The 15,431-nt window shown below is 51.8% G+C and overlaps 1 protein-coding gene and 1 non-coding gene across 2 annotated transcripts; both read right to left on the bottom strand.

The window, feature by feature from the left end:
* Positions 1 to 399: 399 nt before the first annotated feature.
* Positions 400 to 506, bottom strand: LOC119622046 (U6 spliceosomal RNA). The gene has a single exon (XR_005238642.1). It is a non-coding gene; the product is annotated as a U6 spliceosomal RNA (small nuclear RNA).
* A 2,086-nt stretch (positions 507 to 2,592) lies between these two features.
* KCND1 (potassium voltage-gated channel subfamily D member 1) lies at positions 2,593 to 13,961 on the bottom strand. Its single transcript, XM_007991646.3, has 6 exons — positions 11,035 to 13,961; positions 8,839 to 9,001; positions 8,656 to 8,739; positions 8,470 to 8,568; positions 7,946 to 8,196; positions 2,593 to 4,030 (listed from the first exon to the last, which is right to left on the bottom strand). Exons 1-6 carry the CDS (start codon positions 12,153 to 12,155, stop codon positions 3,805 to 3,807), a joined length of 1,944 nt encoding a protein of 647 aa, XP_007989837.1. The 5' UTR covers positions 12,156 to 13,961; the 3' UTR covers positions 2,593 to 3,804.
* Between the last annotated feature and the right edge of the window lie 1,470 nt (positions 13,962 to 15,431).

Raw genomic sequence — 15,431 nt, 5'->3', positions numbered from 1 at the left:
CGAATAGCTGGAACCGCAAGCGCGCACCACTACGCCCGGCTAATTTTTTTTTCACTTTTTTGTAGGGACAAAGTCTCGCTATGTTGCCCAGGCTGATCTCCAGCTCCTGGGCTCAAGCGATCCTCCCGCCTCGGCTTCGCAGAGTGCTGGGATTACAGGCGTGAGTCACCGCGCCTGGCCAAGCCCAGCCTTTTTCTAAAACTGAGTTTGCTTGGGTCGATCGAGGTTTATGAATCAGCTCTGTCACCAGTCAGCGTCTCGAAATGGGGTTGGCAGAATCCCTGCTATTGAGTAGCTGGAGAGCTACACGCTAATTCTAGCTCTGCCCTTCCTGTCTGATTGATCTTTGTCAGTCATTTAACTCCCACCCCGTCAATTTTTGTTATTGTTGTTGTTTACTTTTTTATAGAACGCTTCACGTATTTGCGTGTCATCCTTTCGCATAGTGCCATGCTAATCTTCTCTGTATCGTTCTAAGTTTAGTATATGTGGTGCGAAGTGAGCACCCATCCTCAATTTCTATTCTATAAATTGGCAATGATAATTCCAATCTGAGGATCAGAGATTAATGCTTCTGAAGGGCCTGGTGTTGTGCCCAGCACATAGGAAGTGTTCAATAAAGTAGTCTGCATGGTGGTGCAGTGGAAGGATCCTAGGCTTTGGAGCCAGAAAGACCTCTCAGTTCCAGGCACAGATGGACCATTACCAACTGTATGATCTTGAGCAAGTCATTGTGTTGCTTTTGAGATTACCCATGTGTAAAACGGGAATGATAATGCCTGCCCAGACTACCTCAGGGAATGGTTATGGGGTTCAGATGAGCTGATGAACCAAGAAGGTATTTGGAGTTCACTTCCAGTCTTAGGAGACAAGCCATACAACAGGTTGACTGAAAGAGACCATGGGAAAGCTGTTTTGAGTATAGCCTTGCCTCCCTTCAGATACTGACACTAGTTGAAGTTCTTCCCTGAAAGGTGTAAGTAATAAATGGGTTCTAAGTAGTGTTTCCTGCTCATGAGATTTAATGGGAGGAGGGGACTTTCACGTTTACCAGGCCTGTTGTGTTCATGGCTCTGTGCCAAATGCATATTACATTGAATCTTCTCATGATCATCTCACTCTAGCCCCATATATTTCACTCACTACACATCTAAAACTGAACTCAAGATAGTAATCATGGCTACCCTTCACCAAGTACTTACTATGTACCTAGCACTGAGTGCTAACAGCTTTGATGTTCCCTTTACCAGGGAATAGCACTCCCATCCAGCCGTTGTCCAAGCCAGAACCTGGGAGTCAACCTTGACTGCTCCCTCTTCCTCAACTCCCACATGCCTGTCAATCCCAAGTCCTGCCAATTCTACCTCCCAAATCTCTAGAGTCTCCAATTCTACTGCCACTACTCTAGTCCAAGCCACTGTCCCCTACCACCTAAACTATTATAAAAGCCTCCTCCCTACTTTTCTTCCTTCCAGGACTGTTTCTCTGTATCTACTCTCCATAGCCAGAATGATCATTCTGAAACACAAACGTCATCATGACTTTTCTGTTTAAAAGCCTTTAAAAGTCCCCACTATCTTTAGGATGAAGTTCAAAATTCGCGTCATAGCGTCAAAGCTTTTTGTTATCTGGCCTACCTCTCCATCCTTCCTCTCCTCAGCCCCACACTCTCCTCCCCAGCTGGACTGAAATACTTTCAGTTCCCCAAAGGCCTGAGCTCACTCTCTAACCTCCAGGTCATTGCACATGCTGTTCCCTCTGCCCAGAACATTGCATCCTTTGATTTGCTGCCTGGCTAACTCCAACTCATTCCTTGTGTGTTGGCCAGGTTAAGTTCTCCTGCCATCTGCATGCTTCTATAACCCATGGATCTTAGTTCTGCCACACCATGTTGTAATTACTTGTCTGCCTTCCATGCTCAACTATACATCAGAGACAATGTCTACTTTGCCCACCTTTGTATCCCTAGGGCTGGCACATAATGGAAGTTAATAAATATTTGGTGACTAAATGAATTATCCCTATTTCACAGATTAGCAACCTGAGGCAAGAGAAGGTAAATGATTCTCTCACCCAGGGACTGGAACCCAGATCAACCTGAATCCATGGTCTGTCTGCTCAGTGCTCTACAGAACTCAGCCACACACTAGCCTAGTGTAGCCAGTAGCCCAGAAGAGAGAATGCAGGGGGCATCCATAAGGAAAAGAAATTCACCAAACCAAGTGATGCTTTTATTAGGGTTAAATTCAGAGTTGTTTGCTATCAGGAAGCCTGGGTTTAAGTCTCCTCTATGTGTTTCTCTGGGTCTCAGTTTCCCCATCTGTGAATCAGGAAGCTGGCGCAGATGATATCCAAGGAGGAATGTCTCAGGACCCCCTGGCCTGCCTCACTGGCTGTAGATGGACTCCTCAAACCACGTTCTTTCATTTCTCCTGGATCCCCATCTTCCAGAATACATCACCAACCATCCATCTCCCATACCTTGACCCATGCCAGCCCTTCTCCTAGCCAAAAGGGATTGAAATCAGAGTGTTTTCAACCCCCAAGCCCAAACCAGCCCCCAAATCCACAGAGCCAGGAGATACTCAGTCCTCATCTCTCCTCTCAGGTTTTATTGACTGATGGAAACTACATCTTTGTCAGCCGCCAGCTCCATGGGGACAGTGCTGGGGACAGAGAACCTGAGATGATGCCAGATTTCAGCCTGAGAGCAGAGTTCTGGAAGGTGACCCAAGAGGGAGAAGAAAGGAATATGGGAAAAGAAATTGTAGGGGAGGAGGAGGAGAAGTTCCTCCTGTCTCCTATAACTCCCAAAGTTCAGAAACATCCCAGGCCTGAGCCCCTGATGCTTCTGGACTCTTGCCCAAGAACATGGAATCAGCCCATGATCTCCAAATACAGCCCAGCTCTTGCTGGTTGCCAGGCTCTTATCTCGGCCAGTCCAGACTCCAGCCCAACCCAGGAAGGAGGCAAACCAGAGGAGAAGAGAGGAGGAGGAGGAGTTAGAGGTGGCCCCTCTGATTAGGGCAGATGTAAATGCTGCAGCAAACTGGTCAGAGGCTTTGCATAATGACACGGCAGCAGCTGCTATTGCTAGAGTTTGCTGGGGGCCCGGCAGAGGACAGGGTTGCGGGGTCCCATTTCCAGCAGCCAGGGAAGGGGATGGTAGAATTTGTGCTATCTGAGTGTGTGTTGGGAGAGGCAGCCTGACCCCTCAGGCAAGGCCTGGGGATGGCAGGTCACTGCAGAGGCCACAGCCCATGAAGCCTGTGTTTGCATTCCAAGCTTCAGAATCTGGGAATTGTTGGGCCAGATGGAGGGTGAGGACCTCGTGTAGAGGCCAGATCAGATGCCAGATCAGAGGTGAGGGTTCTCTTCTCTGAACCTCCAAAGCTCCATATCCCAGCCAGAGGGAGGTGGAAATCTCAACTCTCCTTCTTAGGCCAGACCTCAGATATCGGATCAAAGCTTTACCTTCAACTGAGAGCCCAAGGGGAGGAGCATGCAGGAGTCCAGCTGGGAGAGTGGGGCCAGTCCCCAGTGTGCTGGGGCAAGGAGGCCAGGTGCCTGTGGAAGCCCAGTGCTTCAGCTCCCACCAGGAAAAATGTCTGGGGTGGGGGGAAGTTTCCCATTTCCTGGCTACTTCCCCACTATGTGGACCATTTCATGAAACTCCATTGCATAGTTCTCAGTAGGGGGGCAGAAGGGGTGTCCAAGCCTGCCTCTCTCTGCCTCCCAAAAATATGGCTTTGGAAAGGATTTCCCAAAAATGAAGAGGACCTTCTGAATGGGCAGGTCTACCCCTCACAGGGAAGATATCTTGACGGTCTCAGGGAAGAGGCAAGGGGTACCCAGGCTGGAGTTCCTGAGGGTGCTGCCGGCCCTGCTGCCGCCACCAGGGGAGGAAGGTTGGCTCTCATCTGGGGTGTTGGCAGGAGGGGTAGGGATACTGATAATGGCAGCCACGAAGTCCCGGCTGTCGCAGTTCAGGTCAAGGCTGTCATGGGGCTTGGCATTGAGGCTGGAGCGGCTGTGGAAAAGATGGAAGGCTCTTAAAAAGTTATCTTAGGCCGGGTGCGGTGGCTCATGCCTGTAATCCCTGCACTTTGGGAAGCTGAGGCGGGTGGATCACCTGAGGTCAGGAGTTCAAGACCAGCCTGACCAACGTGGTGAAACCTGGTCTCTACTAAATACAAAAAATCAGCCGGGCATGGGTGGCGCATGCCTGTAATCCCAGCTACTTGGGAGGCTGAGGCAGGAGAACTGCTTGAACCCAGGAGGTGGAGGTTGCAGTGAGCTGAGATTGCACCACTGCACTTCAACCTGGGTGACGGAATGAGACTCCATCTCAAAATAAATAAATAAATAAATAAATAAATAAATAAATAAAAGTTATCAGCCAGGCTCGGTGGCTCATGCCTGTAATCCCAGCACTTTGGGAGGCCAAGGCAGGCGGATCACGAGATCAGGAGATTGAGACCATCCTGGCTAACATGGTGAAACTCCATCTCTACTAAAACTACAAAAAATTAGCTGGGCGTGGTGGCAGACACCTGTAGTCCCAGCTACTCAGGAGGCTGAGGCAGGAGAATGGCATGAACCCAGGATGCGGAGCTTGCAGTGAGCCGAAATCGCGCCACTGCACTCCAGCCTGGGCGACAGAGTGAGACTCAGTCTCAAAAAAAAAAAAAAAAAAAAAAGGCCGGGCGCGGTGGCTCACGCCTGTAATCCCAGCACTTTGGGAGGCCGAGGCGGGCGGATCACAAGGTCAGGAGATCGAGACCATGGTGAAACCCCGTCTCTACTAAAAAATAGAAAAAAAAATTAGCCGGGTGCAGTGGCGGGCGCCTGTAGTCCCAGCTACTGGGGAGGCTGAGGTAGGAGAATGGCGTGAACCCGGGAGGCGGAGCTTGCAGTGAGCCGAGATTGCGCCACTGCACTCCAGCCTGGGCGACAGAGCGAGACTCCGTCTCAAAAAAAAAAAAAAAAAAAAAAAAAAAAAGCTATCTTAATACTTGCCATAGCAATCATGGCATTTATTGAGCACCTACTGGGTCCCTGACACTGTGCTAAGTACGTAAGTACTTCTCCTGCATCCCCAATTATGGTGGTAAAGAGTGAGGACTCTAGAGTCAGACAGTCCTGGGTTCAAATCCTGGTCCTATTTTAACCACTCCAAACCTCTCTCTTCTCTCATCTGTAGCGTGGAATGAACACTATCTCCCATAGGGTTGCTGTGGAGATTAAATGAGATTGAAAATGTTACGAAGTGCTCAGAGCAGTGTCTGGAACACAATGAGCATACACATGAAAATGTTCTCTCATGGTTACTCCTAACAGTGTCCAAGTCCTTACAAAGTGTCTACAGTAGGATCTAAGGTGGGACCCTCACTCCTTTCTGAGTTTGCCTCTTACCACTCTCCCCCTAGCTCACTCTCCTCCACCCATGATAGCTTCCTTGCTATGTCTCTAATGTGGACCCACATCTGCTTCAAGGCCTTTGCACAGGCTGTTCACTCTGCTTAGAAAGCTCTTCCTTCCTCTGCATGGCCCACTCCTTTGCCTCCTTCAGGTCTTGGCTCAGTTGTCACCTCAGTAAAGCCTTCCCTGACCACACTATTAAAACTGCATCACCAACTGAGAGTGGTGGCTCATGCCTGTAATCCCAGCACTCTGGGAGGCCGAGGCAGGTGGACCACCTGAAGGTCAGGAGTTTGAGGCCAGCCTGGCCAACATGGTGAAACCTCATCTCTAGTAAAAATATAAAAAATTGGCCGGGTGCGGTGGCTCATGCCCGTAATCCCAGCACTTTAGGAGGTCGAGGTGGCCAGATCACAAGGTCAAGAGATTGAGACCATCCTGGCCAACATGGCAAAACCCCATCTTTACTAAAAATACAAAAATTAGCCGGGCGTGGTGGCACGCACTTGTAGTCCCAGCTACTTGGGAGGCTAAGGCAGAGAACTGCCTGAACTCGGGAGGCGGAGGTTGCAGTAAGCCAAGATCGCACCACTGCACTCCAGTCTGGGCGACAGAGCAGGACTCCATCTCAAAAATAAATATATAAATATATAAATATATAAATAAATATATAAATATAAAAAACTAGCTGGGTATGGTGGCGGGCACCTGTGATCCCAGCTACTCGGGAGGCTGAGGCAGGAGAATCGTCTGAACCCGGGAGGCAGAGGTTGCAGTGAGCTGAGATTGCACCACTGCACTCCAGCCTGGGCAACAAGAGCAAAACTTCATCTCAAAAGAAAAACCAAAAAACGCAGCCAGGCGCGATGGCTCATGCCTGTAATCCCAGCACTTTGGGAGGCCGAGGTGGGTGGATCATGAGGTCAGGAAATCGATACCATCCTAGCCAACATGGTGAAACCCTGTCTCTACTAAAAATACAAAAATTAGCTGGGTGTGGTGCCGCATGCCTATAGGCCCAGCTTCTTGGGAGGCTGAGGCAGGAGAGTCGCTTGAACCCAGGAGGCAGAGGTTGCAGTGGGCCGAGATTGAGCCACTGCACTCCAGCCTGGCAAGAGAGCAAGACTCAGTCTCAAAAAAAAAAAAAAAAGGCCGGGCGTGGTGGCTCATGCCTGTAATCCCAGCACTTTGGGAGGCCGAGGTGGGCAGATCATGAGGTCAGGAGATTGAGACCATCCTGGCTAACACTGTGAAACCCCGTCCCTACTAAAAATACAAAAACTTAGCCAGGCGTGGTGGCAGGCGCCTGTAGTCCCAGCTACTCAGGAGGCTGAGGCAGGAGAATGGCATGCACCTAGGAGGCAGAGCTTGTAGTGAACTGAGATCGCGCCACTGCACTCCAGCCTGGGCGACAGAGCGAGACTCCGTCTCAAAAAAAAAAAAAAAACAAAAATCTGCATCACCACCTGCTCTATGCTTTTTTTTCTTTTTTTTTTTTTTCTTTTCTTTTTTTTTTTTTTGAGACAGCGTTTTGCTGTTGTTATCCAAGCTGGAGTGCAATGGTGCAATCTCAGCTCACTGGAACCTCCACCTCCCGGGTTCAGGTGATTCTCCTGCCTCAGCCTCCCAAGTAACTGGGATTACAGGTGCGTACCACCACACCCAGCTAGTATTTTGTATTTTTAATAGAAACAGGGTTTCACTATGTTAGCCAGGCTGGTCTCGAACTCCTGTTATCTGCTCGCCTTGGCCTCCCAAAGTGGTGGGATTATAGGCATGAGCCACCGCACCTGGCCTGCTCTATGCTTTCTAGCCCCCATCCCTGACTGACTTTTCTCCTTGGCATTTACAGCTGTTTGATATGCTATATAATCTATGTATTTGTTTATTAACTGTCCTATCCCACTAGAATAGAAGTTAACTGTCTTATCCCACTAGAATAGGATACAGGGGCTTCTGTCTGTTCATTGACTGCCACATCCAAGTTGCCTACAACTGTGCCTGCCACACAATAGCTGCTCAATAAATATTTGGTGAAAGAATGGATGAAGAGGCCAGGCGAGGTGGCTCATGCCTGTAATCTCAGCACTCTGGGAGGCTGAGGCAGGTGGATCACTTGAGGTGAGGAGTTCGAGACTAGTCTGGGTAACATGGCAAAACCTCATCTCTACTAAAAATACAAAAATTAGCTGGGCATGGTGGCATGTGCCTGTAACCCCAGCTACTCATGAGGCTGCGGCAGGAGAATCACTTGAACCCGGGAGGTGGAGGTTGCAGTGAGCTGAGATCCCGCCATTGCACTTCAGCCTGGGTGACAGTGAGACTCTGTCTCAAAAAAAAAAAAAAAAAAAAAAAAAAAGAATGGATGAAGAATGAGATCCAGACAAGATAAGCCCAAGCTTCCAGTATGGAGGGGTTTGGGTTCGAGCTTGACTTGCTAGGCCTGGAGTCATGGAATCTCAGAGCTTCTGGTGTAAGCTCTGAGCTTCCCTAGGTGTGGCTAGCAAGTAGGAGGGCTGCTTACCTCTGGGGGGCAGGGCTCCTGCGCAGCCCTGCCAGCATGTCCAGCTCCTGCATGCTGCCACGGCTGACTGAGGCAGTGGAGTTGGCAAGGCGGATGGCACGGCGCTTGGCCCTGCGAGGGCAACAAGAAGACAGCAGGCTTCCGTGTCCCATTGGCTGGGAAGACACAGAGGTGCTGCGGCTGGTGCGGCCACCCGGTGAGACGGCTCCCAGGGCTTCGCTGAAGGTGACCTCGTCTGTGAACTCATGACACTGTGGGCAGAAGGGAGGCGGGGTCACGGGGCATCCCATGGGAGCTAATCCCACCCTCAAACCTTTGCTCAGGCTGTTCTCTCCTTTCTGTAAATTGCTCCCTCTTGCCTTCCCTTGCCCATCCTTCAAGGCTTGGCTCTCCTGTAGCCTCTTCCAGGAAGCTCTGTGTGATTTCCACAATTTGTAGTGAGTCTCCCATCCAAGGGAGAGAGCTGGCATGGCCTCAGAGGGACCCCTTTCTATTCTGCTATACCACCTCACATTAGGCCTCACCGTTGTCTTCTCTAGACAGTGCAGCAAGTGGTGATGTTGCTGTTCAAAGGCAGAACGGTTCCTGACACAAAGAGCCTGTTCCTCGCCACTGCCGCTGTCCTGGAATGGATGGAGCAGAGCAATAAGGGCAGCACCTTCCTCCCCCTGTTATGGCTCACTGCAACCCCAATCCAGGCCCCAACCCACCTCAAGGCCCCCATTCTGCTTGTACTGCAGGAAGGCATTGGTGGTACCACTCTTTGCCAATCGGATCCTTGCCAAGCGCACCTTCTGCAGAGAGAGGAGATAAAAGGTCAGGTGGGTAAGCCCCAAAGTAGACTGGCTTGGGGTGTAGGGAGTGGGAGGTGCTCGGATGGAAAGTGCAGTTACCTGCTGTGCTCGGCGCTTGTCAGCCCGCTGGTTCTGGTGGTAGATGCGGCTAAAGTTGGACACAATGACTGGCACAGGCAGGGCAATGACCAAGACGCCACTGAGTGAGCAGATGGACCCGAAAATCTTGCCAGCAATGGTGCTGGGCACCATGTCTCCATAGCTGGAGTGAGGGGAGGTAGGCCAAGGTCAGGAAAAGTGCCCACCTACCTTTCAGTCCCCCACTCCATCCCATCTAATCCGGACTAGCTCTGTGACCCTGGCCAGGCACTCAAACCTTCTGAGTCCCTCAGTTTCTTGCTCTGTAAAATGTTGGGGAGTCAAGTGAGAAATGGACCTGGCCCTCAACCCCTACCATCTGCTGCCCCTGTCCAAGCTACATACCAAGCACCTGAGTCAGCTAGAAATCTATGAAAACCAACAGAGGGGAGCATGAGGAAGTCACAGACAGTGAACACAGCCTCCTCCTAGGAGGAGAGTCCCAGCACCATGGGCCAGTCGAAGGGCTTCAAGTCCCAGGCTGAGTGTTTTGTTGGTTTTGGCTGCCTCTCTTACCTGGTCTAAGTAGGACCCCTTTTCATTTCCCTGTAGGGGAATCTTTGAAAACTGTCCACATACGACAAAACAGGGAGGAGCCTTGAAACCCCCCTGTCTTTCTCCATGCCACCCACCTCCCATAGAGATAGAGCCAAGCCAACCTTACTAACTTGTTCACAGAGAGCTCCCCTGAAGATCAGGGAGGTTCTGTAACTGACTCGCCCAAGATCACACTGCATACTTTTGTTCTGACCGCAGAACCAATCAGAACTCCTCCACAGAAACACAGCCTCTGCAGTCTTTAGCCTCTAAGCCTTTTCTCTGTGCCCTAGGATGGCTGTTCCTTATTTCTGTATTTTGACTCATTTTAAGCATTCAAGACTCTGCTCAAAAGTCTCTCCAACTTGGCCATTGCTGGCTCTCTGATGTGTCATCTCAGACCGTGTCCTCAACTATGAGACATGGGCAGACATCCACCCTCACAGAGTTGTTGTGAGGACTTGAATAGAGTAAAAGCCATCAAAATACTCAGTTCCAGCCTACTGTCAGCACTCTGTATTTGTTTGTTGGTCTGATCCTGGACCTCCAACTAGAATTGGGGTTTCTACGCTTTAGAAACCCCAAATCAACTTTTTTTGTACCTCTATGAAGAAACTGAGCAAACCCAATTCATTCAGTCATTCCTTCAACAGATACGGAGCACCAACTGTATACCCAATCCCAGTGATGGAAACTTAGAGAAGGATCACAGCATCTGCCCTAGACAGTATCTTTAGAAAGCTCATGAGTTCAGTGATTCCATTTGATACTTTTATCCGAACTCTGTTTCTTCTGCAGGGATCTACCAAAAAAAAAAAAAAGCTGAAAACATCTTGTTCTGGGAAACATCAAGGAATCACAAAGGCACAGAAGTAGTGCCCCACACAGCAGACAATTCTAGAAGGTTGGGAGACATGGGTCCCCAAAACAGAAAAAGAGGTGCTAGAAAGCCAACACCTATGTATCCTGCACCAGAAACATTCAGAGAACTTTCACAACTGTGATGTCATTGAATCCTCTCTAGACGATGAAGGGATCAGCATTCCCCATTTTACAGAGGGGAAAACTGAGGCCATGAGAAAACGACATCAACAGAAAGAGAGCAGCTAAGACAATCCTTGAACCCAAGTCTCCTGAGCTAGAAAATCAAGGCATTGTCAGAGCTGGGAGGGATCTGAAGAATAAGTCCAGCTCCTTCAGTTTGTACAGATTAGCAAACTGAAGCTCAAAAAGAGAGAGAGGCCAGGCACGGTGGCTCACGCCTGTAATCCCAGCACTTTGGGAGGCCAAGGTGGGCGGATCACCTGAGGTCAGGAGTTTGAGACCAGCCTGGCCAACATGGTGAAATCCCATCTCTACTAAAAATACAAAAATTAACTGGGCATGGTGGCATGCCCCTGTAATCCCAGCTACTTGGGAGTCTGAAGCGGGAGAATCACTTGAACCCAGGAAGCAGAGGTTGCAGTGAGCTGAGATCTTACCACTGCACTCCAGCCTGGGCAACAGAGTAAGACTCCACCTAAAAAAGAAAGAAAGAAAGAGATCATTCCTTTAAACTTCCTAATTTTACAGAAAGGGTGAGTGTAATCGGGCAGCCCCCAACACGGAGTCTGCACTCACCCAAGCGTGGTCATGGTGACAATGGTATACCAGAAGGCCGCAGGGATGCTTGTAAAGTTGGTCTTGTTTGTGCCCTTCTCAGCATAAAACATGACAGTGGCAAAGATGATGATGGCCATGGTTAGAGAAAAGAGGAGAAAGCCCAGCTCAGAGGCACAGCTCTTGAGTGTGTAGCCCAGAATCCTCAAGCCCTGTGAGTGCCTGGAGAACTTGAAGATGCGAAACACCCGGAACACACGCAGGGTGACAAAGGCGCCTGAGACATCATCGTTCTTGGGCACCAAAAGCCCAATGTAGTAGGGCAGGATGGCCACCACGTCAATGAGGCTCATGACACTCCGCAGGAAGCGGCAACGGCTGGGGGCAGCAAACAGCCGCAGGAGGTATTCACCTGTGAATATGAGTACACAGGCTGTGTCCATGCAGAAAAAGGCCTGTGGGAAGCGTTCGCCACAGGGCTGCTCCCTCGAGGACCTGCGTGCAGCACCGCGGCATGGGATGGTCTCCACCACATTGGCGATGACCGACACGGCGATGAAGAAGCCGGTCACGTAGTAGAAAACGAGGGCTGCAGTGCTCGTATGTGGATTCTCGAAGGCCCGCCAGAGCCGCTGCCGCAGGGAGCTGCCTGCAGGCAGGGCTGGGCCGTCCCCGGCCTGCTCGGCCTCCTCATCCTCTGCCAGGCGCTCGGCATTCTCCTTCTTTCGGTCCCGATACTCTTCAAGGCAGCAGTCACCAACTAGCTCGGGGACCAGGCCGTAGAAGGCCAGCTCTTCGTCGAAGGCCTGGATGCACTCCTGCCGTGGGCAGTGCAGCCGCCCCGTTCGGTAGAAGTTCAGCACATGGCGGAACATGTCAGGGTCGCGATCGAAGAAGTACTCGCCTGAGTCAGCATCGTAGAAGAATTCCTTCTCTGAGCTGCCCAACAAGGTATCTGGGTAGCGGTCCAGCGTATTCTTCCAGGTCTCAAAGCGCCGTCCGCTCACGTTCACCACCAGAACCTCATCTCCTCGAGATGTCTTCACCCCCGGTGCCGGGGGCAGGGGCTGCTGGGCCAGGGGCAGCCAGCCCACCGCTGCCGCCCGGGCAAAAGGCAGCCACGTGGCCAGGCCTGCCGCCATCGTGCCGCTCCCCAAGCCCAGGGAGACTTAGTGAGGGTGGCGTGTAGGAGAATGTGGCTGTCTCCAGGATGGTGGGGGCTTGGAGACACCTTGAGCCACCTGAACAAGGAAACTGGGGGTGTCTAGAGAGGCCAAGAGGAACCAGGAGGAAGAACTAGAGAGATGGGAAGGAGTTTGGGGGACATTTACAGAGCCTAGGAGGGGCCTGGGCAATGTCCTGAGGGACTAAGAAGGGACTTGGGGACATAGAGAACAGAAAAGAGGTGTGGGGATGGGGCCAAGAAGGAGCTGAGGGAGGGTTTAGAGAGACTGAGATGATTCTAAAGGAGTTAGCCTGTGCCTGAGAGGTGTCTGGGGGCGTCTAGAGGGGCCAAGAAACACGTGGGGGAGTTCTCGACACTCTCAAGAGTCTCAGGGAAGGCAGAAGAGCCTGGAACTCCTTTGTGGAGGTGGAGAGGAGACTGGGGCATCCAGAGGGGTAGAAATGGGACCAGAGGTGCTTGAAAGAGACTGAGAGCGTCTGGAAGTGGGGGTTCTAGAGGGGCTGAGACAGGTGAGGAGGGTTGTCCACACCCTCAAGCTTCTAGGGGAAGCATAAGAGGGTTAGACCCCCCTCATGGATCTGGAAAGGCAGCTGGTGCATCTGGAGGGGTGGCTGTGGATCCAGGAGGTTGTAAAGAGGCTGAAAGGTGTCTTGGGACTGCCTAGAGTTGCCAAGAATAGCCTGGGGGGATGTCTCTACTCTAGAGGAGTTCTGGGGAAGAAAGGAGAGGCGAGGGCTGCCTAGTAGGGCTGGAGAGGGGAAGAGGTTATCCAAAGGGGTGGATAGGGGGCTGGGTTATTTTTTGAGAGGCTGAGAGTTATCTGGGGGAGGTGGGTATCTAGAGGGGCCAAGAAAGCCTGGTCAACAGTCTCAGGAGTTCTACGGGGAGGAAAAAGGGGCCTGGGGAATTCCAAGGGGCTGGGACTCAAATGTTAGGAAGTTGGGCACAGTCCCAGAGCACCCAGGGGATCTATGAAGACTAAATAAGAGGAAGGGGGTTACCCCCAAAATGGGGTTAAGAGGAGGGTGGGGTGTTGAAAGGGAGTTGGGTGTGTCTCCAGGGAGGGGGGCTCCTGGGCTTTGCAGGAAGCTGGCAGGGGAGGCCGGGAGAAGGCTGGGTCCCACCGTTGGGGGCAGGTCTGGGGAAACCACACCCCGAGGGGCTGGCGGTGTGTGCTGGGCAGTGGCAGTAGCAGCAGCGGCAGCAGGAGGAAGAGAAGCAACCACAGCCAGGCGTAGGAGAGAAGGTGGCATAGGCAGGGAGAGGGCGCAGGGTCCCCGGAAGGAGGCCTGGGAAGGGCAAGGTCCAGTGGGACCCCTGGGGAGTATCCCAGGATGGGCTAGGGCGTGGGGGCTGGACCAGGGAAGGATGAGGACAGCGCTAGTGGTGGTCCCCCTCCCCCTCCCTCTCGGGCCGTCCTCACCTGTGTCCCCGTTGCAGCAGCAGCAACAGCGGTGGGGCTGGGGGTACCAAACACCCGAGCTCCTGGCCCCCTCTGCAGAGCTGCCTGAGTTCTCCTCCTCCTCTGGCTCTCTCTCCCCGCCTCTCCGAGCTTGCCGGGAGATGGAGGGAGGCAGGGAGGGGCCTCGTGGCTCCCCGAGCCCCCTCCCCTAGGACAGCCAGAGAGGGACCCTGGGGAGACTCCGCCTCCTACAAAGCTGGTTGGGCCTCAGTCGCGTCATCTGGAAAATGGGGGTGGCAGGGAACTTTGCCAGTTCTCTCCACCTCCTTCCTGGACTCCCCTCTCTTCCTGCCCAGCTCCTACCCCCTCTGCCCCCAGGGGCCCCCACCCCCACTCGCCTGAATCAGCAGCACTTAGCAGATCCGATCGATGGGGAGGCGTCTGTTAATGGCCCCAGAGCGGAGTGCCACAGGGAATGATGCAGCGCTGTCCCCTCCCTGCCCCCCAGACTGTGTAAGGGCAGGAGAGCCAGGAGTTGGGGGTAATTGCTGGGGAGTGTTTCTCTAGATGGCCAAGCTTCCGAAGCTGCCCCCTTGAGGGACGCAGCATGGGTTAGAGCCCCAGCTCTAAGACTTCGGCTGTGGGACTGGAGCACACGACTTCCTGTTTTTAGATATGAAATGAGGATAAAGGGAATGTAGAAGGGGACAATCCAGGTCCCACCCCTCTACCAAGTCGTCTCTCAGGCAGGCCCCACTCTGAGGGGGCAGTCTCTCTTATCTGTCCACATCCAGTGGCCTCAAATCACACCTCCTCCGCTAGAGGGCTCTGCTTCTGGATGGCAGGAGCACTGATTATGGAATGCCTCTGGCTGGCTATGGGTGGGTTCAGACCCCACCTTTGCCACTGACTTGCTGCATCCTTGAGCAAGTGACTTGCATTGTTTCCTCATTTGTCAGATGGAGAGACTTATCCCAAGTTGATAGCATCATTTGGAGCATTACATGATGTGAAAGGTGATAGCACTGGACACAGCACACACCAGGGATGCTTAATCTTAATTAAAGGAGTGTGATGACAGGGGCACTGTAACAGGGCCAGGCCTAGCCTTTCATCCGATTACCCACCCACGTAATCTTCCATTTGCCCACTTGGCACACTCCTGATTTGTCCATTTCTACATCCATTCCTCCACCTACCCATCCATCCATTCTCCCACCTACACAACCAATTACTCTATCCATCCCTCCACCCACCCATCTGTCCACTTAGTTGTTAATCTACCCACCCACTCATTCATCCATGTGTAAGTTCACCCCATCTGCCTATTTGCCAATCTATCTGTATGTATCCATCCTCCACCCATTTCTTCCCACCTGGAATACACGCAGGGTGACATCCTCTGCCCTTTGCTGTCCATACATAGCTCCACTCATCATTTCTTCTCCCACTCTTTACCCTTCCCATTCATGAGCTCATCTACCCATCCATCCATTCCCCTAACCATTGGTCCATTTACTCCCGACCTGTCCATAAACCCATCCATCCACCTATCTACCTAATTCATCCACCCATCCATTTGTCCATAGACCTATTATTCATCTGTCCATTTATATCTCTACTATCCATCCTCTATTTATCCACCCACCAATCTATCCATTTATTCATCCAACCACCTATCTATCCATCCATCCATTTATTTGCCAACCTATCCATCATCAGTCCATGCAACTGTCCACTTATTCATCCATCTGTCCATCCAACCACTTATCCATCCCCCCGTCTATCTACTCATCTATACCCACAATCCCATACATGTCTACCCATGTA

This window comes from Chlorocebus sabaeus, chromosome X (genome assembly GCF_047675955.1).
Source record: "Chlorocebus sabaeus isolate Y175 chromosome X, mChlSab1.0.hap1, whole genome shotgun sequence".
Lineage (NCBI taxonomy): Eukaryota > Metazoa > Chordata > Mammalia > Primates > Cercopithecidae > Chlorocebus > Chlorocebus sabaeus.
Note: the sequence above shows the minus strand (reverse complement) of the source record. Positions and strands in the feature narration are given on the sequence as shown.

Bases quoted from the DNA above. Each gene is read 5' to 3' on its own strand.
- KCND1 (XM_007991646.3), bottom strand. From the start codon at position 12,155: ATGGCGGCAGGCCTGGCCACGTGGCTGCCTTTTGCCCGGGCGGCAGCG. The intron at 8,740-8,838 runs GTAACTGCACTT...CTCTCTCTGCAG, and splicing joins ACAAGCGCCGAGCACAGCAG to AAGGTGCGCTTGGCAAGGAT. The intron at 8,569-8,655 runs GTGGGTTGGGGC...CATCCATTCCAG, and splicing joins AGCAGAATGGGGGCCTTGAG to GACAGCGGCAGTGGCGAGGA.